This window comes from Neomonachus schauinslandi, chromosome 3 (genome assembly GCF_002201575.2).
Source record: "Neomonachus schauinslandi chromosome 3, ASM220157v2, whole genome shotgun sequence".
Lineage (NCBI taxonomy): Eukaryota > Metazoa > Chordata > Mammalia > Carnivora > Phocidae > Neomonachus > Neomonachus schauinslandi.
In genome coordinates, this window is record NC_058405.1 from 192,676,283 (window position 1) to 192,701,157 (window position 24,875).

The 24,875-nt window shown below is 57.8% G+C and overlaps 2 protein-coding genes across 4 annotated transcripts in view; one reads left to right on the top strand and one right to left on the bottom strand.

Annotated features, from left to right (window-relative positions):
* Positions 1–510, bottom strand: part of THAP4 (THAP domain containing 4) — a 41,559-nt gene extending 41,049 nt beyond the window's left edge. Inside the window, exon 1 of the mRNA XM_044913480.1 lies at positions 242–510. Within this exon, the coding sequence (XP_044769415.1) occupies positions 242–318 (77 nt within the window). The 5' untranslated portion in view covers positions 319–510. The remainder of the gene's footprint in view (positions 1–241) is intronic.
* A 395-nt stretch (positions 511–905) lies between these two features.
* ATG4B (autophagy related 4B cysteine peptidase) lies at positions 906–24,875 on the top strand. 3 transcript variants are annotated; one of them, XM_021679056.2, is made up of 13 exons: positions 906–985; positions 8,896–8,997; positions 9,146–9,217; positions 11,109–11,207; positions 11,589–11,690; positions 12,303–12,375; positions 15,541–15,620; positions 19,281–19,474; positions 19,788–19,866; positions 20,159–20,343; positions 21,604–21,660; positions 22,089–22,182; positions 23,420–24,875. In XM_021679056.2, the coding sequence occupies exons 1-13, from the start codon at positions 976–978 to the stop codon at positions 23,491–23,493; spliced, it is 1,221 nt and encodes a 406-aa protein (XP_021534731.1). In that variant the 5' UTR covers positions 906–975; the 3' UTR covers positions 23,494–24,875. The 3 variants fall into 3 exon arrangements, with proteins under 3 accessions (XP_021534731.1, XP_021534732.1, XP_044769718.1); XM_021679057.2 differs by having other exon boundaries at positions 20,159–20,304; XM_044913783.1 differs by lacking the exon at positions 906–985 and having other exon boundaries at positions 8,892–8,997; positions 20,159–20,304.

Sequence of the window (24,875 nt, forward strand, 5' to 3'; positions counted from 1 at the left end):
CCGGCCGCGGTGGCCCGCGACGCCCGGCCCAGAGACGGCGGCCCGGGCCAAGGTCACACAGCGCCCGGCGCTGACTCACTCGCGGGACCGGCCCCGAGGCCAGGCGCGCCGAGGGCCTCCCGCCTCGGGCCGGGCCGCGCGGCCTCAGTTTCCCCGCCGTACCGGGCCGGGCCGGGCGGGGGCGTGGCCGGCAGAGCCGCGCGGGCGGCGGGCCGGGCGGCGGCGGGCGGAGCCCGGTTACCTGTGGAAGGAGACGGCGCGCTTCTCCCCCTTGCCCTGCCGGTTGGAGCAGTTCGCGGCCGCGCAGCAGATCACCATCTCGGGCCTCAGGCCGCCGCGCCGCCGCCAGGCTCCGGCCCTCGCCTCGCCGCGCCGCGAGCGGGACCGCCCCGAGGGGAGGGCGCGCGGCGACACGGCTGCGGGACGTGGGAGCCGGCCCCCGCGGCTCCCGTACGGCAAGATGGCGGCGCACGCCCGGCCGCCCCGCCGCCCGGCCGCCCGGCCGGGCCTCGGCTCGTCCGGGTTCCCCAATACCCGGCGGGGCGCAGCCCGCGGCTCGCGGCGTCGGGGGTGGGCGGGGGCGCTCTGGGCCGGCGGCCCAGTACGGCGGCATGGCGCGCCGGGCCGTCCGTACGGCAAGATGGCCGCGCCGGCGGCCCGGCCGAACGGCGGATTAACATGCCCTCCCCGGGACTCCGCCGCTCCTCCGCGTCTGCTTCCGCTACTCCCACGGGTCGCTGTCGGGGTCCTCGGAACGCGCGGTGCAGGCCGCCAGGGAGCCGAGCGCGCGGGCCCAGCCCCCGGCGTTGGGCCCCACCGTACGCCAAGATGGCGGACGTGCATTTCCTCCCGCACTTCCGGCCCCGCCCGCGCCCTCGCCCTCTAGGCCCGGATTGGCCCCGGCAGCGGCCCGTCGCGTCGCGCTGCGGAACCGTCGGAGCGACGCCGCTCTCAGTCGGCGGCCGGAGAGGGAAGATGGACGCAGGTGAGGGCCTTAGCGGACGCGGGGCGACCCGCGGGCGACGCCCTCCTGGCCCCTCGGCCACCGGGGTCTCGCCCAGCGCGGCGTGGGTGCGGGATGGGCGCGGGGCCGCGGGGCGGAGCCGGCGCTGGCGCCGAGCGGGGCGGGGACGGCGTCTGTGGGAAGGCCGGCGCGGGTCTGACAGTCGGCTGTCTGCGTGTCTCGGCGCTTTTTCAGCCCCGCCCGCAGCGCCCGGGCGCCCGGCGACAGGCCCAAAGCCGGCGCGGACAAGCGGGGGCAGCGTGGTGTCCGAGACGGGCGGGAGGGGCGCCGGGCGGAGCTGGCTCCAGAACCGGGGGCCGGAGAGTGCTGTGCCTGCCCCCACCCCCACGCCCCAAGCATTAAGGCGTGGAAGCTCTTTATCTCTTAGGAAGTTGCTTTGGGAGGCTGGAGGCGAGAAACATGCTCCCAACACTCACTGCACACGCGTTTCAGTGACCAGTAGATCATGCAAGCTTCCTCTTCGTGGTTGAAGAGAGAGACTGAACTCATCTCGTCGTATCTTAACTTCTTGGGGTCGTGATGCGAAGTATGTGGCGGGTGGGAGGGCGTATGTGTACATGTGTGTCCGTGTACACGTGGGAATATGTGCATATGTGGCGTTCTGGCCTGTCTCGTCATGCTTCTGTTCCAGAGGGGACAGTTCCTTAATTTTTGCTTGCAAACTATTTGGGGTCTTTGTTCAGTAGGCTTAAAAGTGTTCTGACACGGGCTCTCTCATGCCGGGGTAGTCGTAGTCCTTTCATTCCTTGTGGGGAGTGATTTGCCTTCAGCACCCCCCTCTCCCCCACCGCCACCTGGTTTAATTCCACCTGTCATTCTGGGTGGCTTTGTTTGCCTTGTCTTTCTTCTCTTGGCATGGGCAACTTAAATTTACCGAAATCTCAGTTTGGAAGCTGGAATGCGGACGTGTATGGCCAGTATTTCAATGACTTGTGGCATCTGGCTGGAGCAAACAGTAGTCCTAACTCCCAAAGAAGCATGTTAACCAGATTATTTTTTGTGAAGTTTGTTTAAAAAAGAGAAACCAGAGAGGGTGTTTTACTGTTTGCTGGGAAAATGGGGTGGAGAAAGGAATAGAACTGTTTATCCACTTTCTTTGAAGTTACCGCTGCTCGGATATTTTAGACTTTGTAGGAGAGACTTGGGTAAGGTGGAAAAACACATTCAGTGTTGGTCATGTTACCTTAAACGTGAAAATCATCATGTTAAAGTTGAAGGGTATTTCAAAGTAGAAAAAAGTGTTTGCATTTGAAGGCTGCTGTTGATGCTGATAAAAATACGTATGATCTTTGGAAGCTGTGGTGGAGAGTTTTTTTTCTGACACGATGCTGCACATCTTTTTAGGGGTGATTAATGGTGCAGCCTCCTCTGATCCCTGGACTCCTTACAAAGCCTGCCTTTCTTGACCAAGTCTTACACAGTTTCTAGTTGTTTTTATAGTGATCCATTCAATAAACTGCATTTGTTATTGAATGAGAGGTTTGTCTTGGGCATTGTTCTAGACCCTGGGGCTAGAGAACTGAACAAAATAGACAAAACCATGTGGCTCATGTGGGACAGTGATGTGGGCCAAGCAAGAGGGAGTTAGAATTATAGCCAGGATGGCCAGGGAAAAAAAAAATCTCACTGCAGACAGAGGTAAGTTTTGACCAAGACCCAAAAGCAGTGCAGGAGGAAGGGCAAGTGGGCCAGTGCGGCCAGGATGCAGCAGGTGGGGGTGAGAGAAGTAGAAGCTGAAGGCAGAGAGACAAATTTGGCCCAGTCATGGGGCCTGGTTGGGTCATAGTGAGGACTGGGGCGTTTATTCTAAATGAGTTGGTGAGTCTTTGGAAGGTTTTGAGTAGAGAAGTAATATGACTGGGCGGATGTTTACCGGACTGGTTCTGGCTGCTCTGTCCAGGATATACAGCATGTCCTGCAGAGGGGCAAGGGCAGAAACAAGGAGACCAGTTAGGAGGCTGTTGCTAAGCCAATGAAAGGCCGTGGAAGCTTGGCTCAGGGTGGAGAGAGGAGGTTGACTTCTGGATGTATTTGAGGGTTGAGACATCAGGACTGTGTACAGACTGGAAGTGATGGGGGTGGTGGGAGGCATGGAGAGGGAGAACTTGAAGATGGTGCTGAGGTTTATGGCCTGAACTGAGAATGTCTTGTGGGGAAGACTTTGGGGGTCTTGGTGGGGGAGCTGTTGGTTTTGTATGTGCTGACTGTTGTTAGACATCTTTGTTATGATGTCCAGGGAGGCTCTGGGTCCACGGGCCTGGAGCTTAGGGCGTAGGCCTGGACTCGAGGTCGAAGTGTGTGGGAAGCTGCTTTGGATGAGTCACTGAGGGTCTGAGAGGAGGAAGAAAGAGAAGGGGCCTGGGAGGGGCACCCAGGGCTGCTGGCTGGCATGGAGAGGTCCAGAAGGTGGCAGGCGGACTACAGGCTGGTTGTGTTCTCCACCAAGCCCCCAGCACTGTGTGTGAGAACACATTCAGGGCTCAAGGAGCGGTGGGTGCCTGCAGTTAAATGTAGGTGTTGTCTGTGCTGTCTGTCCCTTGAGGACAGAGCCCGTATCTTGAGCTTGCGTCTCCAGGGCTTCAGTTGTGTCTGGCATGTGGTTGGTAATCAAGGAAGCAGAACTTGAATTAATGGCAACTTACACGTTCCTGCACTATAAGGACTTCAGTTTAGAGAGTCTGTTAGTGTGTAAGGTGTCAGTGGTGAGAAGGGGCTGCTGACCCTTGCAGGGCAGAGGGGCTCAGTGTGGTGTTCTGTCCAGTGTGCTCTCGAGCGCAGTATTTTCTAGGTCTCTGGTGTAGCTGACGTTCTGGGTGCTTTTCCTTCCTTTTCATTCAAAACTGAACTACCAACATCTTCATGAAAACTATTTGGGATTTTAAAAAGTAACTACTTGCAAACCTGTTACTCTAAACATAAACATTTTCCTTTTTTTTTTTTTTTTAAGATTTTATTTATTTACCTGACGGAGAGAGCGAGCGCACAAGCAGGGGGAGCGGCAGGGAGTGGGAGAAGCAGACTCCCTGCTGAGCAGGGAGCTCAGTGTGGGACTTGATCCCAGGACGCTGGGATCATGACCTGAGTCGTGGACTGAGCCACCCAGGCGTCCCTAAACATAAACATTTTCTAAAGGAAAGGGAGAACTCTTCTTTTGATTTTGTTTGTAAAGCATAATCTCTCAGAAGCTATAGATGTTTGGGGGAAATATCTTTGAAAAGTGATGCTTTATGTAAAAAAAAGGTAAGTGGTGCGTGTTTTTGTGGTTCTCCCTGGTTAAATTATAGTGTGATTGGTACTAAGTGGAGACAAATTGGTTACCTTCATTGAGCACAATTCCCTATTTTTCTGCCAGATTAATAATATTAAAACATTTGTTTCTAATGGAATTACCATACTATTAAAGGGCTTTCTGCTTCCTCTTCCGGGTGTGGTCAGAGACATCTCGGAGGAAAATGTGGAAAATCAAGTGTCTGGAACCCAAGTGACCAAATGAGGGAGAGTGCCTCTGAAAGAGCCTCATTCTTAACTGGGTGACACCTGTCAGTCTTGCTTGTCCTGTGTGTCCTCTTAGTGGAAGTTAAAACCATTTCCTGGAGTCTGGAGATTGGCATTCTTTTCGAGATTTGACCCCTTTTCACTCAGGAGGTATGTGAACTGCTTCACATATGATGTTGCATGTGGTGATGATGAAATTATTCTGAGGCCTAATTAATTTGGGGTGACCCTCTGTGGGAAGGATGCAGATCAAGCCCCTGTGAAGCTGGTCAGTCTGAGCAGAGAGCTGGAGGTCAGCTGGCACCTCCTCTGTGTTGGCCGATCTGTGCCGATGTTACTGATTGTGAACTTAAGTTTTAAAATAGAAAAGTACTAGCTTTTCTACTGAGCTGTTTTCTGAACGGGCGCTCTGTGATGTTTTTTGTTCTACAGAAGTATTAATATGTGTTTTGACTAAGTTAATACCAACGATAAAAGTGGTGTTGTGTAGGGGGCAAGGGAGATTTAGTTTCGTCTTACAGATAACAAGGCTTGAAATAATATGAAAAGGAGGAAGAGAAGGTGCTGCACACATGGCTGGAACCTGGCCCGGGCCTTGCGTTCCTGCCTCAGGGGGCAGAGCCAGCAGCTGTGTCCCACCTCGTGGCCCAGGGACCAGGGCCGTGCGTCCTACAGCTGGCAGGTGGGCTCTCTGTCTCCAAAAAACAAGTCTTCGTAGAGATGAGAAAGTTGAACGTCAGGAATGAACGGTATTTTTGAGAGTACCATCGGAGAGTGAGGTCCGGAAGGTCCGGGAGCTTGGTGGTCTGGTGGAGGCAGCCTGCGCTAAGTGAGCATGCCTCTGTCCGGGGGAGCCGTGAGGGCGCCTGGGCTGTGACATTTATTCCAGGTGTCGGTGTCCTCTGCTGCAGGCGGGACGGGGCAGAGCCGCCGAAGGTCAGTCAAGACTCTGCTGGCTATACGGGGACGAGAAGCCCTTTGCTTGCTTTCCTGGTTGGAAGTGCTGAGGGTCCGTGGGACTCTGTGCTCATTTTCCAGGGCGGAAGCCTCAGGATGTTGAACTAGCCTGTGAAGTGTCTCGGATGGCTGGCTTCTACTCCCTAAACCCCAGTCTTGTGAGGAAAGCTTGTTGCTTACATTCCGCTTTAGTGAGGTAGATCACGTATTTGGGTGAGTCTCCTGTGTGTGTTGCACTGAGTGCCACACCTGTTACAGCACGTGGAGACTGGCCTTCATTGCACACTGTGGCATCACCAACTTACCCGTCCCAGTGACTCCCAGGGGACCCGCCCCAAAACGTGCTTCCTGTTGCCCAGCATGGGGCAAAGCTTTCCACGTTTCCTTACATGGTCCCTGAGGGGAACACAGCTGTTTCCATCTTACCAGTGAGAAAACTGAGGCACAGTAAGGTCACCACCATGTGAGAGTCAGACTTCGGGCTGCCCACAGCGGGGACTGTGTTCAGCAGGCATGGTGGACACACGCTGCATGTGCATTGTCCCCCAGGACTGACGGGAACACGGTCCCTGTCTGAGGAAGCTGCCATGCCACGGGGGAGCTGTGTCTGCAGCCAGTTCCAGAGGCTCATATGACCTGCATCCAACAGGAGCAGGATTCGGGGGGAGCAGCTCGCACGCACAGTTAGCTGGAGGGGCAGAGGCAGGAGGAGCAGTGACGTGAGGGGCATGGGGGACACAGGGGCGTGGAGCACTCCTTAGGGAGCCTGCAGGTGATAAATTTGCACCCTCACTTCGAGGCTCCTGCTCATCTGGCAAGAGCTGGGGTCACGTTCTGGTAGTTCATTCCCCTCGGGTGTGTCTGTCTCTTTGCTTGGTTTTGGCTGAAGCAGAAAAGAATCTGAGGCCACACAACCCATAATTTGGTTAGCTATCTTAGGAAATTGGGTGATAAAGTGTTAAGTTAATAGAACATCTCTTACTTCTTTTCCTCTGAAGTTGGCTTGGCTGCCTATAAAGTTTGCTAGTAAACCTAAGAAGTACGCCTGTTTCGCATTTTGCCACCTCAGTGATGAAAACCTCTCTACTTCAAAGGTGCCGCAGCTTTGATACGGGGCTGTGGTCCTTTGACGGGTGCCGCGCCCCTCTGGCGCCAAGCGCACATGAGATGCTCGCCCACGGCACTCAGTAGCCCTCCAGGATTGTCAGCCATCTCTGCATCGTTGGTTCACGGCTGTGGTATTCAGAGGGTCCTGGGCATCAGTAGGGCAGGAGGACAGTTAACGTCCTGCAGTGCAGTCGAGTGGTTTGCATCCTTTCTCCTTGAGAGTCAATGTTTGGGTTTGAATCTACATATCAGTTGAAGCCCAGGGTTCCTAACAATAGAGAAGTAACAAACACCATGTGCAGCTCCTCGAGAAGGTGGAACTTGAACTCACTCCAGCGTAGCTTTGATAATCAGCTGCAGAAAAGAGGGGGAGGTCAACCTGGACTCTGTAAGCGTAGAGCAGCTTGGTTGGCGTTGTGGAAGCACCGGCAAGTCGGACACATTGAGCAGAGCCCCTGCAATGAAGCCCCGCGGGTGAGGGCCCCTGTGCCCGCCATCGTGCTCAGGCGCTCCGGGAAGCACAGCTTGTTCTGGAAGCACTGGGACTGCCCTGACGCTGTCAGGTTTCCGGCGGAAAGAAAAGAAGGCGGAGTTGGGTCTGGGTTCCTGACAGCCGGAGAATTCTTGAAGTAGCGAACGCAGGGTCTTCGGGTGCTGTGGATTTCTCTGTTCACGGAGCATTGTTTTCCCAACCCTGGGCCTGGGAATTAGCTGCGCATCCAGTTTAGCCTTTTGGGTGTAGTAAAATCATATGCCCTTGAGCCTGCAGTTCTGCGTCCTCGGTATTAATGACACTGGCTGACCTTGGCGCCCTTCTGTCTGCCAGCTTGTGTGTGCGCACCTCATGGGAAGGGGTTCACGGACACTTTGCAGCTGTGCTGTGAGGGCATCCTATTATTTTCCCCCATTTTATGAGTAAGGAAATTTTTACACCGAGGGGTCAAGGGGCCCAAAGAACCTACAACCTGGGAGTGCTTGAGCTAGGGTTTGAACCTCCACTGCCAGGCGCCAGAGCCAGCACTGGACCCCCAACATCCCCAAGGGATTGTGCACAGCACAGAGGGACACGCAGGGATGCTCCGCAGGGTATGTTAGGAGCATCTCGACAGGGTGCGGGAGTTACCGGTGGCCTGGACAGGGTGCTGTGAGACTGTCACACACTTGCTAGAGCTCTATGTCTGTGTGGACTATCACCATTGAGAGACTAGAGACGAGGAAATCACAGGTGTGGTACGCTTTCCTTTACGGATCTACGCAGAGACTTCTGGAAGGAGATTCCTTGCTGGGTGTGAAGCTGCAGAAGATTTTTTTAATAATATTTTTGTAGTCTTTGGGTTTTTAAAAATTAATACGTCATTGTTACCAAAAGGTGGGGCTATTGTCAAAAAGTAAATTCAGATGTGGGAGAAACGATTATAATAGATTTTCCAAAGTTATCTGGGCAATTGCAGGTGAAGAGTACGAGTGACTAGGTACCATTGAGGCTTGCGAGGCAGCAGATGAGAACTGTGTGTTTCGGGTTCTGTGAGGAACAGCTGAAGAGTTGGGGGACCCGGGATACACTGCCCTTTGCCTCGCGGGTGTCGGTCTGTGCTCTGCTGAATCTGGGAACTGTGTATAGAGGGTTTCCTCAGCTGGCTTCCGAGGACAGAGAGGGACACTGGGCCTCTCTAGTTTCTTAACCGAAGCAACACAGAATAAAATGGCGCTCAGGTCTTGTTAGCTGCATACACAGCGATCTTCTTAGGAGGTGGGAGCTGGTGGCCGCGCTCTTCTGGGAGCATCTTGAAGTGAAAACAGCTGCAAGAGCCTCAGGGAGTTTTGCAGAAGGGTCTGTCTGTTTCTGGGGATTTGTGTCCCACCCAGGAATAGTACCTGCCCTTCCACGGCTGGTCGTCATCATCCCCGAGCTTGTGTTTCTTGCCCGTGAAGTACCTGCCTTCTCCTCGGCCTCTAGACACCTGCTCCTGGGGGACACTGGCTCTACCGTCTACTCGGTGTGTGGCCTCGCTTACATACTGAGATGCAAGGGTTACTTTTGTCCTGTCGGTTTAAGGCTAAAACCAGTACTGAGGTCAGGTACTTCCTTGCCCCGGGCCTGGTGCTGTCGGCCTCACCCTCGTGTCTGCTGGAAGGCGAGGCTCAGGAGCTGCTGCCCTGTTGCTTGCGGTTGCTTTGTCTGTGGTGGTTGTCACAGCCCTGACGAGACACAGGATCACACAGAGCTCTTTACACGGAAACGCTAGAAATCATCTTTCATATTGTTTTATGAAATTATAAAAATGGGATCAATGTGTGTTTGGTTTCAATAGCTACTCTGACCTACGACACTCTTCGATTTGCTGAGTTTGAAGATTTCCCGGAGACCTCAGAGCCTGTGTGGATACTGGGTAGAAAATACAGCATCTTCACAGGTATTCGCCGCCTCAGAGCCTGCTGTGCTCTCAGGGCTCAGGCTGTGAAAAGCACGTTGTGGTGATAATAGTTATTTGCTAACTTTCTGTAACATATGATCTACGAAGTTAAGGCTGTGTGTGTTTTTTTCTTTTAAACAATCCCTAGAAAAGGATGAGATCTTGTCCGATGTGGCGTCCAGACTTTGGTTTACATACAGGAAAAACTTCCCAGCCATTGGTAAGTACGCCATAGGTTACTACACGTGGTGGTAGATACAGGCTTTATAAGGAGGGCAACTTGGGTGTAGAGTATTGACGTCGGTGTGCTGGGTACTTGTCACTGCATCTCCGACCTCACAGCAACCCTAGTGACGTAAGCCGGCTGAGGTCTCGCGCCTAGCGTGGTGAAGTTAGGGTCCAAACTCGGGACTCCTGACTCTCCCGAGGGCAGGGATTTTCCAGCTGCTGGTCCTGGTTTCTTACTGGGATCTAAAATCAGGATAATGAGTTATAAGCAGCATTTAAAAGTATAGAGCAGAATGGAGTGTGAAGTCGTGTGTTTCCACAGTGAGGCAGCGTATGGCTTCAGGAGGCTCCAGTTTGTACGTCAGAAGGGTGTCCTGGGTCACGATTGTCACAGTGTGCTTCGGACTGTGGGCCCAGGATGTTTGGAGGCCGTTGCCCTGTGTCCATCACCTTTTCTCTCGTGTCCCACACTTAGTTGTGGGGAGAGCTGAAAGGCAAGGTGGATGGGCCATGTCTTCGCATAGCACTAATGTACGCCCCATTCAGAGTGGCTCTTCATTGTCGTGACCCTGGAGGTGGGCATGGAGGGGCCCCAGCTCTTGGCCTTGCCTTTGCTGGTTGGAGAACCTGAGACCAGAGGGTCGGCAACAGGAAGCTACGGCTCCCGGGTGGCAGGTCTCTGTCAGGCCCCTCACCAAGATGCAGTCGCCTGTGTTCTCTGGAAGTGAGCTGGATGCGGTACAGCCACAGGGCTTGACATTCAGGAGCGCCGCAGGGTGGGGAGACGAGGCCAGTGCCACCACAGGCCACCTAATGATGGGATTTGTCCGCTATGCCCTGGGATGTCGTTTGTGCCAGCCGTGCTCTGCTCAGCCCTGAGGACGGGGCAGGCCCGGGCAGTGGGGGTGTGCCGGGCAGTGCTGGGGGACTACCACTCTCCTGCAGGTCTCTGTCTGGACTCACAGAGCAGGGACAGGCTGAGAGGAGCCTTGTACTGTTTGGTCAAGTCGCTGAGGAGGACGGTGCCTGCCACTAAGGGCCAGCATGGTCTTTCCTTCCCTAGCCACGGAGAGATGACTAGTTTGTACGGGAGTTGTTGCCACGCATCCCGAGCACTGCGCTTTGTCTACCCCCCCCCCCCCCCCCCGACCCCACTGTGCCCCTCGAGGCTTTTTCCACCCACGTTTGTGGGAGGGGCTGCCCCAGGCTCCGAGGTGATGCTGCGGGGAAACGGTGGAGCCAGCCGGGGCTGCGGCTCGCTGGGCTGGCCCTGGCGTCTCGGCTCCGCTGCCGCTTCATGCCTCTCGCCTTGCCGGTACTTAGGATGGCCGGGGCCTCTCCTGTCATGCTGGGGCCTGTCTCGGAGTGCACGCAGAGCTGTGGTGCCCAGTGTCGGCATCCCTTTGTGCCCTGGCAGTGGGCGTGATGTGGAGGGGCCCCGGGGCAAGTGTGCTTTAAGTGCTGAGGGTGGTTGCTGACCGCCCCTGGGTTATGTTCCTGCCCTCCCGCATGCACGACCCACTCTCCCGGCAACTGCATCTTTGCCCTTCCGGTGCTTGGAGAGAGGTCCTCCTTATTTGACTTGGAGTTTCCTCATTACTCATGAGACTTAGTATCTTTTCATATGTTTTCCAGACATTCTTAATTCTCTGTGACTGATTTGTTCACATATTTTGCCCGTTTCGAGGGGTTCGCAGGACGTATCATTGCCCAGTAAATGTGCCCTTGGCATGACCAGGTTCTAAATGGCCTGTCACCTGAGATGGAGCTGACGCGGTGTAGGGCTGCCCCAAAGTGTGCTAGGGCCAAGGCCTCCTGCCAGTGGACTCCTGACCTGCTGGGCCATCTGACGGCGAGCCCTCTCTCTTTGTCCGCCATGACAGGGGGCACTGGCCCCACCTCGGACACGGGCTGGGGCTGCATGCTGCGGTGCGGACAGATGATCTTTGCCCAGGCCCTGGTGTGCCGCCATTTAGGCCGAGGTAAGTCATGGCACCGGGGAAGACGCGTTTTTAGGAAGCAAACAGGACTGTGGGGTTAGGTTACCCAAAGCACACAGACTGGGATTCAGGGTTTTCTTGAGTGGTGACCCACTGGTATTCGTTGATTTGAAAAAGTGACTTTAAAGAATATTGATGAATGTTTGTCTTTTAGAAATTATCTTTACGTCACTGAAACCGTTTTCTGTTCTTTATGGATTTGTTTTGGTGGGTTAGCATATGTGCATTTGGAATCCTGGAGAATTTGGCTTTTAACTTTGGAAAGGTTCAAGAAAGGGTATCACCTTGGCTTGAGTGTTTCATAAACGTAAAGGCTTCTTTCTCCTCTTTTGGTAAAACTGATCTTGTGCATCTCTCCGATAGATTGGAGGTGGACACAGCGGAAGAGGCAGCCGGATAGCTACTTCAATGTCCTCAACGCGTTCATCGACAGAAAGGACAGTTACTACTCCATTCACCAGATAGGTGGGAGATTGCCGAGTGAGCCAGTCCCCGCGGCTTAGAGCAGGCCGAGTCGTTGGGTTCCCCCTGAGCGCTTCTCTGGTATCGGGTGTGTGAGGCGTGAGGCTGTAGGTCCCTCTGGCCTGGGGCCACCCGGGGCTGCTGTCGTGGGCCAGGGCAGCTTGGACCCGGGGCCTTGCTGTGGCGCGGGGGGGCCGTGTGGCCACAGTGGTGTGCGGGCTGCTCATCGCAGCGGCTGTTTTCCGGTGGGATGCCATCTCCAGGGGTCATCCCTCTCTGCGCCCATCACTAAGTCTAAATGCTCCTTTGTTTTGAGCGTCTCATTCTCACCTACAGAAGGAAGTAAAGGTACAGCTTTGAGTCCTTTGATTTCCTCCATCCTGCTCCTTCTTGAAGGGCTAGGGCCCTGACTCGTAGTGAGGGACAAACCTTGAGGCAGCCTCTCTCCCTCTTAGTCTGTCAAGAGCTCCTGCTGGAAGCAGGGGTGGGTGTGCCTGTCCAGGCTTCCTGTGGAGTGTTCCCACTACCACGTGCTGCTGTCAGGACGGGCCTCTTCTGGGGGACGGGTGGGGCGGGAGGGGGGCTCACATCACTAATCCCATCTGTTTCCTGCAGCACAAATGGGAGTTGGCGAGGGCAAGTCCATCGGCCAGTGGTACGGGCCCAACACCGTTGCCCAGGTGCTCAAGTATGTGCCAAGCCCCATGCCTCCCATTTCCTCGGGGTAGCGTGAGCATGACCTGTGGGTTCAAACTCTCCTGAGTCTTGGTTGTGGAAGGAGATGAGGGACCTTTTACTCTTCCCCTCACGGCCCTCCTGAGAGTCCTCAGAGGCGGCCCACCCAGTGCGCTCCTGTGTGGAACTTATGTTTCCTGATGGATGAGTGTCTTCAGATGGCGCCCACTGGATGGGGCCCCTGTGTGTCTGTCACGTGGACCCGTCCACCAGGGTGCTTTTCTGGTGGTCTGGGAGGTGGAAACTGTTGTGGAGTGACAGCAGTGTGAGTGCCATGGGCCTCTGCCTCTGCGCTGACCCCGCTGCTCCCTGCCTGGGACCCTTGCCCCCCACATCCAGATTGGTGCATCTGTTGCCTGCTCCCTGTCGCCCAGGCTCCTTGCTCGGGGTGTCTGTACCCGCCCTTCTCCCCGCCTCGTCCCCCAGCCCGCTTCTCCTTGTTGCAGTGAAGGGCTGCCCTCTCCATCTGGCTGCTCTTGGCAGGTTCTTTGGGATCCTCCACCCACCTTCTGGCTGATCCCCAAGCCTGCCCACTGTCTCTCTGTCCTCTCACCCAGCCCCCCCATTTACTCTACCGAGCCCCTACCACATGCCCCTTAGAACCCTGGGTCTAGCCCCGCACGCACTGAAAGCAGGCTTTCTGCATGGTCCATCTCCCTGCGTGGTCAGTGTGTGGTCAGTCCGTGTGTGGCCTGCGTGAGTCGTCCGCGTGGCCTGTGTGTATGGTCTGTGTGCGTGCCTGTGCGTGGGGTCTGCCGGCGTGGTCTGCGTGCGGGTTCTCACTGTCCCCACTTCTGCTCTGAAGCAGCTCCTTCGAGGTTCCTGTCCATCTAGTCCCATCCCAGTGCCCGGTTTCGGTCTTCTGTTTACTCAGTTGTCCAGCAGGTGGCTCTTGATGCAGGTGTTCTCTCTTGGAAACCCTGGGCCACAGTCATGCCCTCTGGTCCCTGTTGATGGTCGATGGCTCCATTGTGGGGCTCCCTCCCCCCTCAGTGAGCACTGCGGGGCTGGCTTGGCCTTTGGCGGCTTCTCTTTTCTGCCAGCACCAGTGTGAGCTGGGTCTGCATGGCACAGCTCCCAGCGTCACACCCCCAGTGCTGATTTGTGCCCAGACCCCAGACTCAGGTCCAGATACTTCCTCAGCAGCACCCCTTAGATGTCTGAGGGGCATGTCAGCCTAACAGCCAAAGCCCAAAGCTGACCCTTCTCCCCATCCTCGGCCTGTTCCTTCTACAGGGAATGCTGTCCTTCCAGGAACTCAGGCCAGAAACTGGGGTCGTGCTAGATGCCTTTTCTCAACACACCCCTTCCAGACGCGTCCAGACTAACCTTTGCTCGTTGCCTCCCTGTCCTAACCCCGGTCCAAGCCCCATCTTCTGCCTCCTCGTTGGTCTTCCCTTTTTTTGACATCCTCAAGGCTTTTTTTGTTGTTGTTGTTCATTTGAGAGACAGAGAGAGAGCATGAGCAGGGAGAGGGGCAGAGGGAGAAGCAGGCTCCCCACTGAGCAGGGAGCCTGACGTGGGGCTCGATCCCAGGACCCTGGGATCATGACCTGAGCCGAAGGCAGACGCTTAACCATCTGAGCCACCCAGGTGCCCCCCTCAAGGCTCTTTTAAAATACGGATAGGCATTGGGGCACCTGGGTGGCTCCGTCAGTTAAGCATCCGCCTCTTGATTTTGGCTCAGGTCATGATCTCAGGGTCCTGGGATCGAACCCCCCCACCAGCATCGGGCTCTGTGCTCAGTGGGGAGTCTGCTGGAGATTCTTTCACCACTGCCGCACTTGTGCACACACTCTCTAAAGTACATCAGTGAGTTTTTTTAAAGATTATTTGAGAGAGAGAGAGTGTGTACAGGCGGGGGGGGGTGGGGGGGCAGTGTGCAGAGGAAGTGAGAGAAGCAGGCTTCCCACTGAGTGCGGAGCGCAACGTGGGGCTTAGTTCCAGGAACCTGAGATCATGACCTGAGCCAAAGCCAGGCACTTAACTGACTGAGCCACCCAGGTGCCCCTAAATCAGTAAATCTTAAAAAAATAAATAAGTAAAAATAAAATAGCAGTAGGTGTCATCTTCGTAAAATACGTGTCGGCCGTCTGCCCCTTCTCTACTGGAACCGTCCTGGGGGTCCCAGCCGACTCCAGGGAAAGCTGCAGGCGTGGGCACGGCTCTGCCTACCTTCCCGGGCCTGTCTCCACTGCGTGCCCCGCGCCCACTCTCAGCACGCTGCGCCTCGTGCCCCTCGCACACACCCACCCCGGGGCCTCTGCGCCTACACCAGCCCTCCCCCAGCATCAAGGCCTCCTGCGCCTGCACTGGTCGTGCCCGCGGTTACTGCTCTGTTGTTCTCCATCGTGCTCACTACCCACAGTTACTTCTTTTTTGCCTGCCTTGTGTCTGGAATGTCCGTGTCTTGGGGGGGCTGCTTTGTCTCGTGTGTCCGCGGGTTTCAGCCCCATACCTGGCCCTCTGCAGGTGAGAGAGAGGCAGCCAGTGGAGTGTTGCACGTGTTCCTCCGGCCGCCACTTTGGCCTTCCCGTGGGGAGGGGCTTTGTGTGGTTGCCCTGATGCCCCGCACCCTCCACGTGTGTCCCCAGACGGACCAGGTTCGCCCACTAGACCTTTGGTTGTAGTTCGCTTATCTCTCAGAGGCTCGGGGCTTTGACCAGGGTTCTCGCACTTGTTAAGCCACAGATTCTCTGTGGGGACTCAAACTGCTTGTCGGTGCATCACTTTTGGGGTGAGGTGGAGCAGAGTGTGAAGGTACCATGGGCAGTGGGGGTGCTGGGCCTTCCTGAGTTGGGAGAACCTGTGGTGCATCTGAGACAGGGCCTGTGCTCCCTTTCCCAGGACAGAACGCCCCACGGGCAGCGCTTCTGTGCAGGCGCCCTGTCCACACGTGGCAGCTGGGGGTCATGGAAAGAGCAGTGGGCCCAGGTGGGGAGAAGCAGCCGCAGCCTCAGCTTCATTCCGGTCTGGGGCCCTGAATGTCTCGGCTGTGATTTTCCTCATCTGTAAAAACTGCCGGAGCATTCGTTGCTCTTTCCTTTGCTTGCCCTGCGGAAGTGAAAGGTCTTTGAATTGTGAAGACTTACTGGTGTGTCCTCCCCCTTTCTGTTAGGAAACTGGCTGTCTTCGACACCTGGAGCGCCTTGGCAGTCCACATAGCAATGGACAACACGGTGGTGATGGAGGACATCAGTAAGTGAACGGGAGTGCAGGGGTTGTAGCTGGTGGGACTCAGGGAGTGGCTCCCTGGCCCACGGGCAGGCCTCGACTGGCATGCAGGTTGGGGATCCCTCGTCCGCGTCCAGTATACAACAGGCTAAGGGGAAGGGCCCGGACTCTCCGCAGAGCTGGGCTACATCGTACCCCGACTTGCTCTGTGTCCTCGTTGCAAGAACTTGCTCAGGTGCACTGGGTCAGCCCTTCTTGGGCATCGTGCTCTTCGAGGACAGGCAAGAACAGCTTTCTTGCCAAGGTGTAACAGGAAAGGGGAGCATAGCTCTGTTTCTCTTTCTGGAAGGATCCACTGGAAACCTGAAGGAGTCCAGGCATGCTGACGTTTTAGTCCAGGAGGAAAATGATGGCTGGGTTTGGCAAGTGGCCTCTAGTGAGTGAGTTTTGAATTTGGAGTTTACATCCCGTTATACAACCAAGCTGACAAAACTCTATTTAATGTCTTAGGTTTTTGCTTAGGAACACCTTTTCCCCAAAGAATTTGCCAGAGCTCCCTCCACTCCAGTTTTATTGAAGTTCCACATATTTGCTGCTGCCTTGCTTTGAATTTTACCTAAGAGCAAGCCCTTTGAGCGTGCTCATCTGGGGTTTGCCTGGACGGTCGGAGGTGGGCCTCGTGTCATGACTGCAGGCACGGACACCACGGCGGTGTTGCTCCTCACTGCTGCCCGGCCCTTCGCTTCTTCAGCCTGGGGACTGTGACCTCGCGGAGTTGGGGGAGCCAGCCAGCCCTCCCTGCCCGCTGACCCTGTCCCCTGACCCTTTGCCCCTAAGAGCTGACAAACTAGGGACTTGCACGCAAGGATGGGTGTTTTTCCCTTCTGCCTTCTCACGTTTTATTTCTTGAAATTTTTGCGAAACATGGGAAACTGGAAACATACAGAGAATGGGGGAGAAAACCACTTGGAAACCGTTCCTACTGACGTGGAGATGCCGCTCCCCCCAGTGTTTGTTGTTCTGAGCAGCCCTTGCACGTTGCCAGAGCACGTCTTCTGTCGGGGATGTAGCAGCCTTTCTGCTGTCTGGCTGCTCCTTTCCCAGTACATGTCCGTTTCCCTTTTCCCCCAGTGCTGGGGAAACCACCTCCCTCAGGGTCGACCCAGTCACCCGCCCAGCCTGCCCTCCGAGGCTGGCTCACCGGTGCTGTGCCAGGAGGGAGTGAGGGACAGGCTGCTTTCCAGAGCCTGCATTCCTGGGGAGGGTGGGGGTGGGGGGGAGGTGCTGGTTGGGGCCTCGAGGAGACTCGGCCGTGTGCCGGATTTAACAGGCTCTCAGGTGGGGTGTGTGTGGCCGCCCAGCCATGGTCAGGGCCCTGGGATTCTCCCCTCCTGAGTCAGAAGTGATGCATGCTCTTCATGGGGACAGCTTAGGAAGAATAGCATCAATACACCACGAGCAAGGACGCTGGGACCAAAAATAGTGCCTGGGGTCCTGTGCACAGTTTAGTGAGGTGAGTGGTAGATGGTGGGGAGTCTGAATGGCTGTGCTAACTGCTTTCGGCTTTAGGGGCCCCAGGGGGCTAGAGGGGACACCAAGGCCTCAGGTAAGGCAGGCAAAGAGCCACTTTTGTAGTCGCGGCTGCCCGAGGTCGCAGGTGTGGGAGAGAAAGCTCCAGTTCATCAGTGCGAATGGAGAACCCATACTGGCCAAGCCGGGGCTGTCCGGGTCTCCCGAGCGGCTCCCCGGCAAAAGCACCGGCCTTCCGCCTTCCCTGTCCATTTCGGGGGAGAGTGCTCTGCGGGGGAGCCTTGCTGGCGGAGATGTGCCGCCCTCCTTGGGGCACCAGCCGGGACCCCAGAGCAGCCTCTGCCAGGGCTTGCCCTGGATGAATTTGGAGCTTTGTGAGACACTGGGAAGGCACTGAATCTGGGGAGGACTCAGAGGTCGAAGAAGACAGCGAGACAGTGCCCACAAAGGCACGCCACAGAAAGACCCTGGTGGCAGAAATAAAGCAGAGGTGCCTGTGGTTGGAACTTCCAGGAGGCGAGGATGGGGTGACCACGAAGGAACGGGCAGCCAGCCTCCCTGTGCCCGAGCTGGCGTTTTCACAGCTGAGCACCTCCCAGTTTTTTAACCAGGGGTTCTTCAGATACGCGTGTTCCTAGTGACACTTCCAAACTGCAGAGACGGACCCTTGGAAGCGTCCGGAGGAAGGTGGTGGTGGTGAGAAGCTGCCGTTGAAGAGAGGCGGTCCGCTGGCCCGGCTGTCTGGTCTTCCTGCCGCAGCAGGTGCTGGTGGGGCCGGGGCAGCGTGCTGAGGAGGTGGCAGGCCGTGTGGGGCTCTTGTCACGGACGGGCTCGGAGAGAGCTCACGCATGGTGGGGACGTGAAGGGAGCATGAGCAAGGGACCCGTGGGTGCCTGGACGCTTGCCATGTCACAGGCCCCATGCAGCCTCGTGAGTCCCCACAGTGCCGCGTGACAGGCCCTGCTTCTGTCATTTCTTGAGCCGATCCATGTGAGGGTCTGTGCTGGTGAGAAAGATGCAGTCAACAAGTAGTCCCCCCCACCCCCATTCTTCATTTTCCAACTATGCATTCTGAGAAATTCCAGTCCCGTGTTCATGCAGCCGTCCTCCTCCCTCCTGCATCCCCAGTCGTCGGCCGTCAGCTCACCTGCTTTCCTGCTGCCCGGCCGCCCTGGCCCTCCCTGGCCCACTCCGGCCTGTGGTCGAGGGGCCGGGGTTGTATGTGGTTGCCACGCCTGTGCAGTCTCCTCTGATCTGGAAAGTTCTCCTTCTTGGTTTATTTTCCTGCTTTATCATGGCACGTTTTGAAGAACCCAGGCCAGTTTGGTGCAATGCCCCCCACTCAACGTATGTGCGTCGTCAGGATTAGATCAGGGGAAACCTCTTGGCAGTACCTGGTGGCTGTGTCCTCAGCCCCACAGCCGGAGGCCCGTCAGTAACACTTCCTCGGGTCACCTGCTCGGGCCGTGTCCCTGCTTCCCTGTGATTAATGGGGATCCGGGGGTGATACCGAATGCGTGTCGAGGATTTTTGCCTGGAATGGTGGCTTCTGTAACCATCCTTCCCTTTGGGTTTACCGGCTGGCAAGGTGGCTGGCCCACCTTGTCCTTTCTCTGTCCCCGGCCAGGGATCAGCGGTTTCTCCGAGGAGCCCTGGTTCCGTTTAGCAGGGAAAGGTGTTCAGAAACCACGGTCTGGGCGCCTGCTGGGCTGGGGCCCCTGGAGCGTCCCTGTCCCCACCACCAGGCCTCCTTGGTAGCACACCGATGGAGGATTAGCAGTGCGCTTAGAAGAAACAAGTTGTCTCCACGTTGAGGGAGGAGCAAGGCTGTTTCCCGATGGTGTCTTTGGCGTGGGGCCAGTGCGCGTGCCCACCAGCGTGCCCACCAGCGTGGCGGCTGCCCGGGACGCACGGCGCTGTTCGCTTTGTTTCACTTGAGACTTCATTTCACGGCAACAGTTTTAAATTGGACGTGCGTAGAAAATGATTCTTTTTTTTCTCTGTGGGCGGCAGGACTTATTTTCCAGGTTCAGATTGTGTTAAGCACTTGACTTTTTTATATTCGTTTCCTATGACTAATTATGTACTTGTTCCTTTGGGGTAAACTTCTGTCTGCTGCTGTTCAGCCTTTGAAAGCACGTCTCTGTTTTTCAGGAAGGTTGTGCAGGGGCAGCCTTCCGTGTGCGGGGGCCGCTGCGCTCCCCGCGGACTCCAGCCGGCATTGTAACGGCTTCCCTGCGGGAGCTGAGCTCACCAATAGGCCGGCACCGTGGAGACCCCTGGTGCTTCTCATCCCCCTGCGCCTGGGGCTCACGGACATCAACGAGGCCTACGTGGAGACCCTGAAGGTGGGTCTTCTCGCCGACCAGCAGCGGGGAGAGATGCTGCTGCTTGTTGTCGCCATGTTGGCCCATTCTGCCCTCTGGCCCCTGTGGACTCCTGGCTCCCACCTGCCCGCCTCCGGGCAGTCCTGACCGCCTCTCCTGTGGGCCTCTGCGCTCACCCTGCAGTTTCTGCTCTTCCTGACTAAGCTCTTGGGGACCACGTCTTCCCGCTCTCCTTCCCGTCACCCTGTCGGGCCCTGGGGTCGGCTTCCTGCAGCACACAGACTCATGGTCGGGTGGCCTGCTCAGCCGCCCCGCCTTCCCCTCTGTCCTGCAGCGCTGCTTCATGATGCCCCAGTCCCTGGGAGTGATCGGAGGGAAGCCCAACAGTGCCCACTACTTCATCGGCTATGTTGGTGAGTGGTGGTTCTGCAGGCATGTGAGGTCAGCCGGAAGCTGAGGGAGAGGGAGTCCTCTGCATAGCAGCCTAAACATCCTTAGGGTGTTGGCTTGACCCAGGGTGTCCAGTTAAAAAGGAGCATGCTCCCGTGAGGGGTCAGTGTCCCCACCTGGCTGGTGCCGGCCTCCTGTGGACCCTCTTCTCCTCAGCAGTCGGGTTCCCACCCCAACCTGGCGTGTCCAGCTAAGTGGATTTCTGTGTGGCACGTCTGAGTGGGACCCCAGTCTGCTCCCTGTCGTCTTACCCAGGTGAAGAGCTCATCTACCTGGACCCTCACACGACACAGCCAGCGGTGGAGTTCACCGACAGCTGCTTCATCCCAGACGAGAGCTTCCACTGCCAGCACCCGCCGAGCAGGATGAGCATCGGGGAGCTCGACCCGTCCATTGCCGTGGTGCGTCCCCCACTGCGTCCTGCCTCCTCCTCTGACCACGTGAGCTAGTGGGCAGGTGTCCTGAGTCTGTCTGTGCTCAGTCCTGCTGTTCTGGAATGGAAGGGAAGGGTCTCCGAGTTTTAGGATTTTTTTTTTTTCAGTGTTTTGGAGTAGGTCTCACATTCACGTGGTTTCGAGTGCACAGAGCACGAAAGGGTTAGCAATGTCTGTTAGCTCCTTAGCCCCCCAGGGGCCCTCAGCCCGTGTGGCCCTCATGGCCCTCACAGCGAGCGGCCCCCTTGAACATAGCAGCAGTCTGCCCCACTCCCTGCTCTGCACCACCTTTTTGGGGTTTGGGGTTTGACTTTCGGTTTTTTTACTTCAGGGATCTGGGAGATGATTGCTAAGAATGAGCTTCCTTGCTCTGATTACAAGGTGGAATTTTAGGCCGTGATTTACGTAAACCTGTGTATTCTCAAAATGCATTTGATGGGGGCAGGGGGGTCAGAAACATCTGGAAGGAATGGTGTTCCTCAGGGAGCGATTAACTGAGTCACAGACGACAAGGTAGATCCCGGTCCTGAAACAGACCTCTCTGGACGCGCAGTCTGTGGGTCTTGTTGTGTCCTGAGGTTGATGGCCGGGGAAGCCGCCCGAGGGTGGCGGGACGTGGCCAGAGTTGGAGGGTTGAGCCCCCGTCCAGCAAGCGCGAGGCACGCTGTGGCAGTAAGCGCGTCTCTGTAGGGGACTGGGGCTGGTGTAGACACAGAGCAGCCTGGACCGCAGTGCTGTACGCAGCGGGCCCGTGGACACGGGGAGGGGAGGTGTGACCCCGTCCTCACCTGAGAAAGGGGGCTGTGCGCGGGCTCCTCAGGAGAAGCCAGCTTCCCGTCTTCCAGCGGAACGTTGCCCGTGTCCTGCCAGAGCCCGGGGCAGTGTGGATGGTCTTCGCAGCGAGAGCGGGCGCCCGTTCCGTGACCATCCCTGGAGTCCTGGCGGTGCCTGGAGCCTCTAGTAACGTGTCCAGGCGTCGGAGCTTCATGGGGGTGGCTCTGGGAGCGCGCCGTCGCCACCGACTCTGCACGGGACCCAGGGCTCCCTGCGGCTAGGGGCCACCGGGTGGGGGGCCATTAACCCGCACGTGGCCTCCGTGGCCTGGTCGGCCAGGGCAGAGGGCGGAGGGTCGAGCCTTGAACCCAGCCCCCGGAGGCAGGCGGAGACCTTGGCCTCTCTCCAGGCCACCGTGCGCTGGGCGCGGCACCGGAGCGCGGCCTGTTTGTGCGCCTTGCCGCGTGCGGCTCATGGTCACTTCTGTTCTAGGGCTTCTTCTGTAAGACCGAGGACGACTTTGATGACTGGTGCCGACAAGTCAGGCAGGTGGGTGGTGGGTCCCCGCGCGTGGGGTGGGGGCTGGGGGAGGGCCGTCTCGGGGTCTCCAGCTTGGGGTCCCGCCTCCCTCGGCACCCTGCGCGCAGCTTGCAGCATGGCTTGTGGCATTGACCTCGTTGTGCGCAGGGAACACAGGCGCAGACCTTGCTCGTGAGCCTTTGGGGGGCTTGGGTTTGTCAGGGTCATGGCCATGACCTTGAGCGGAGGCAGCACGCGGAGGTGCCCCCAGGGCAGCTGCTTTGCCGCTCTCCGGGTGAGCAGTCACAGGGGCCTGACGACGCGCGGACCTGGCAGAGGCCCGAGAGCCTATCGTACGGAGGCTGCCTCCCCTTCCTCCTGCGCGGTTCCCCCCGCGGGCAGTGCTGATCTCTGGGCGGGGGCGCTAGGCTGTGTCTCACGGCTGCGTCGGCCCACAGGTGTCGCTGCTCGGGGGTGCCCTGCCCATGTTTGAGCTGGTGGAGCAACAACCTTCGCACCTGGCCTGTCCTGATGTCCTGAACCTGTCCTTAGGTGAGTCTGGCGGCCACAGGGCCTTGTCTCGGGTCGGGGCACGGCTGTTCCGCGTGTTCCGTCCTGTCTCTCTGCTTCCCCCAGGCCCTGTGCCAGTTGCTTCTGACCTTTAAGATTTGTATGAGCCCAGGGGCCCCTGGGTGGCTCAGTCGTTAAGCATCTGCCTTCGGCTCAGGTCGTGATCCCAGGGTCCTGGGATCGAGTCCCACATCGGGCTCCCTGCTCCACGGGAAGCCTGCTTCTCCCTCTCCCACTCCCCCTGCTTGGGTTCCCTCTCTTGCTGTGTCTCTCTCTGTCAAATAAATAAATAAAATCTTTAAAAAAAAAAAAAAAAGATTTGTATGAGCCCAGGCGGTGACCCCTTGGTGGTGTGTGTGAGTGTGGGACCGGGGTGCTGCCGGACAGCCTGTGCGGGGCCCCGAGTGGGCAGCACCACAGTCTGCTGCCTTGTCCTTCACCTCGTGCGCCATAACCTGGCCCCCGAGCACGGAGCCGAGTGTGCTCTTCCCGTGGCCGCCTTGGCCCCTGCGAGCCAGGACGTGCTAGGCTCTCCACAACAGCCCAGGGTCTCTGCGAGGTCCGGCACGGGAGCCAGCCCTGGGATGGCAGGCCACAGGTGGGCTCCATGTCCTGCTGCTCAGTAGCTCTAGGCCCAGGGCCTCCTCCCTCACTCGGGCCCTCAGTTTCCCTGAAGTGAGTCAACGTGTGGCACCCAGAGAACCGGGACTCAGCAGGAAGGCGTGAGCACATGCAGTTCATGCATCCATCTGTCTCTGGGACGATGATGAGGCCCGTGTCCCTGTCCCTCCAAGAAGATCATGGAGGATGGTGACTGAGCCACTGTCTGACAGAAACCAGAAGGGAGTCAGGGTGCCGCATTGGAGACTCGGGACCGACGTCCCCTCAGTCCCCAGACGGTACAGGGGGTGCCACCCCCTCTTGGGACGGGAAGCCCTGCCCTCCCAGCCCCTGCCCCTTCCCTCTGGGCTCCTCCGAGAAGCGTGTTCTCTATTCAGACGCGCCTGTGGGATTCTCTTCCCCGCCCTCCCCTCGCCAGTTGAAGTTCCCGGCCTGCTGAAACCCACAGCCCGGGAGGCCGATGTCCCAGCGGGCTGGTCCTGGTGTCCCGTCCCGCCTCTTGCTGTCCCGAGGGCCAGATGCAGGGTGTGGGGGGCGGTCCCCACAGCCGGACACCCCACACCGGGCGTCTGGTGAGGTGGTGTCTTGTTTCTTCTAGATTCTTCTGACGCAGAGCGACTGGAAAGATTCTTTGATTCAGAAGATGAAGACTTTGAAATCTTGTCTCTTTGAAAATCCTGGAGTTGGGGGACGGTATCCACTGGCCCTCCCTGGGGGCACGTTCGAGAGCCCGGCCCTGCTTCGGGGCGCTTGGCGCCGCCACATTTCATCCATCCAGCCTGCCCGTCCGCTGAATGCCCGTGCCCCGTGCCGCCTCCGCCCGCAGACGGAGGACTGCCCTGTCCCGGAGGCCTTCCTGTGAGCCCCGGGGCTGCGCAGGCCTGGAGGGCTCGTCGGGCTCCCGGGCACAAAGGAGGAGCCGCCTGCGGGAAGCCCCGCGCAGCCCGTCAGGAGCTCCTGAGAGCAGAGCCTTCCACACTTCCCAGAGCTCTCCCTGCGACACTGCCAGCCCTGCACCCGCCTCTGCCCTGCTTCCTCCTGAGCGCTCGGTTCTGGGTTTACTTGTTGGAAGTTACAAGGACATGCATTTCTGTGGGGCGTGTCCCGAGTCCGTCTTCTCCGAAGACTTGCGGGGCGGGGGCAGGCGTGTGCGGAGTGCCGCCTGCGGACTCGGCCCGGGCCCTGCCCTCCACGGCCTCTGCCCGGCGTGCTTGTCAAGGGCTACCTCAGTGGGGGATCAGACTGAAAGAATTCCGGCAAGGTTTGTCCTTGCTTTGGGGAGCAAAGTAGTGAAGTGGTGGGCATGGTGGAAATCCAAAGATGTCACCGAGCGTGCGTGGGACTCGCTAGGACAGGGACATGCCTGCTCTCCCGGAGCCGCAGGTAGAGCCTGAGTGGGATGCGCCTTTCTCACGCCTCCTTTGCGGGCCCCATGTGCTGCCGCTCTCTTGTCTCGCCAGCTTCCCCCGGGTCGGGGGTCTGTGGCCTTCAGGCCTGGGGGGAGGGGGCACGGCACGCTGCCATCCAGAGCCTTCCTCCCGGTCACCAAGGCTTTAGATGGTTTGGGGCCAGAGGGTAAAGCCCACAGCTTGACGCGTGAGCCCGGCGCCCCCATCCCTCTGTGTACCAGTCAGAGACGTTTCCAGACCCTTGTCAGCACTAACTTCAGCACCTGCGGCCTTCAGCCCATGTACTCGGGGCCCAAACTGCACCACTCCCACCCGGGTTTGCCGTCCGTCCTGGAAGACTGGCTTCTGTCCCACCGGAGGCGTAAAGGGGCTCTGGGGGGCTCGGGTGGAGACGATGGCCTCTCCCAGAGCGCCTCCACTCGCAGCCTCCTCCAAGTCCTTGCTTGGGCGGGCGGGGCTGGAGCACACGTGTGCCCCGGGCCTGCTCGTCCTGCCGGCCCACGTGTTGCCCACATAAGCGATTTTCTTTTTTCCCTTCTGTTCCCTGCACCCCGTCTGTGAGGTCGAGTTGGGGGAGCAGGGAAGGCTGGCTGGTGTCCACTCCTCCAGCGCTGCACTTCTCTGAACGAACAAATGTGCCGCCGC

Bases quoted from the DNA above. Each gene is read 5' to 3' on its own strand.
- ATG4B (XM_021679056.2), top strand. The intron at 9,218-11,108 runs GTAAGTACGCCA...CCGCCATGACAG, and splicing joins GAAAAACTTCCCAGCCATTG to GGGGCACTGGCCCCACCTCG. The intron at 12,376-15,540 runs GTATGTGCCAAG...CCTTTCTGTTAG, and splicing joins ACCGTTGCCCAGGTGCTCAA to GAAACTGGCTGTCTTCGACA.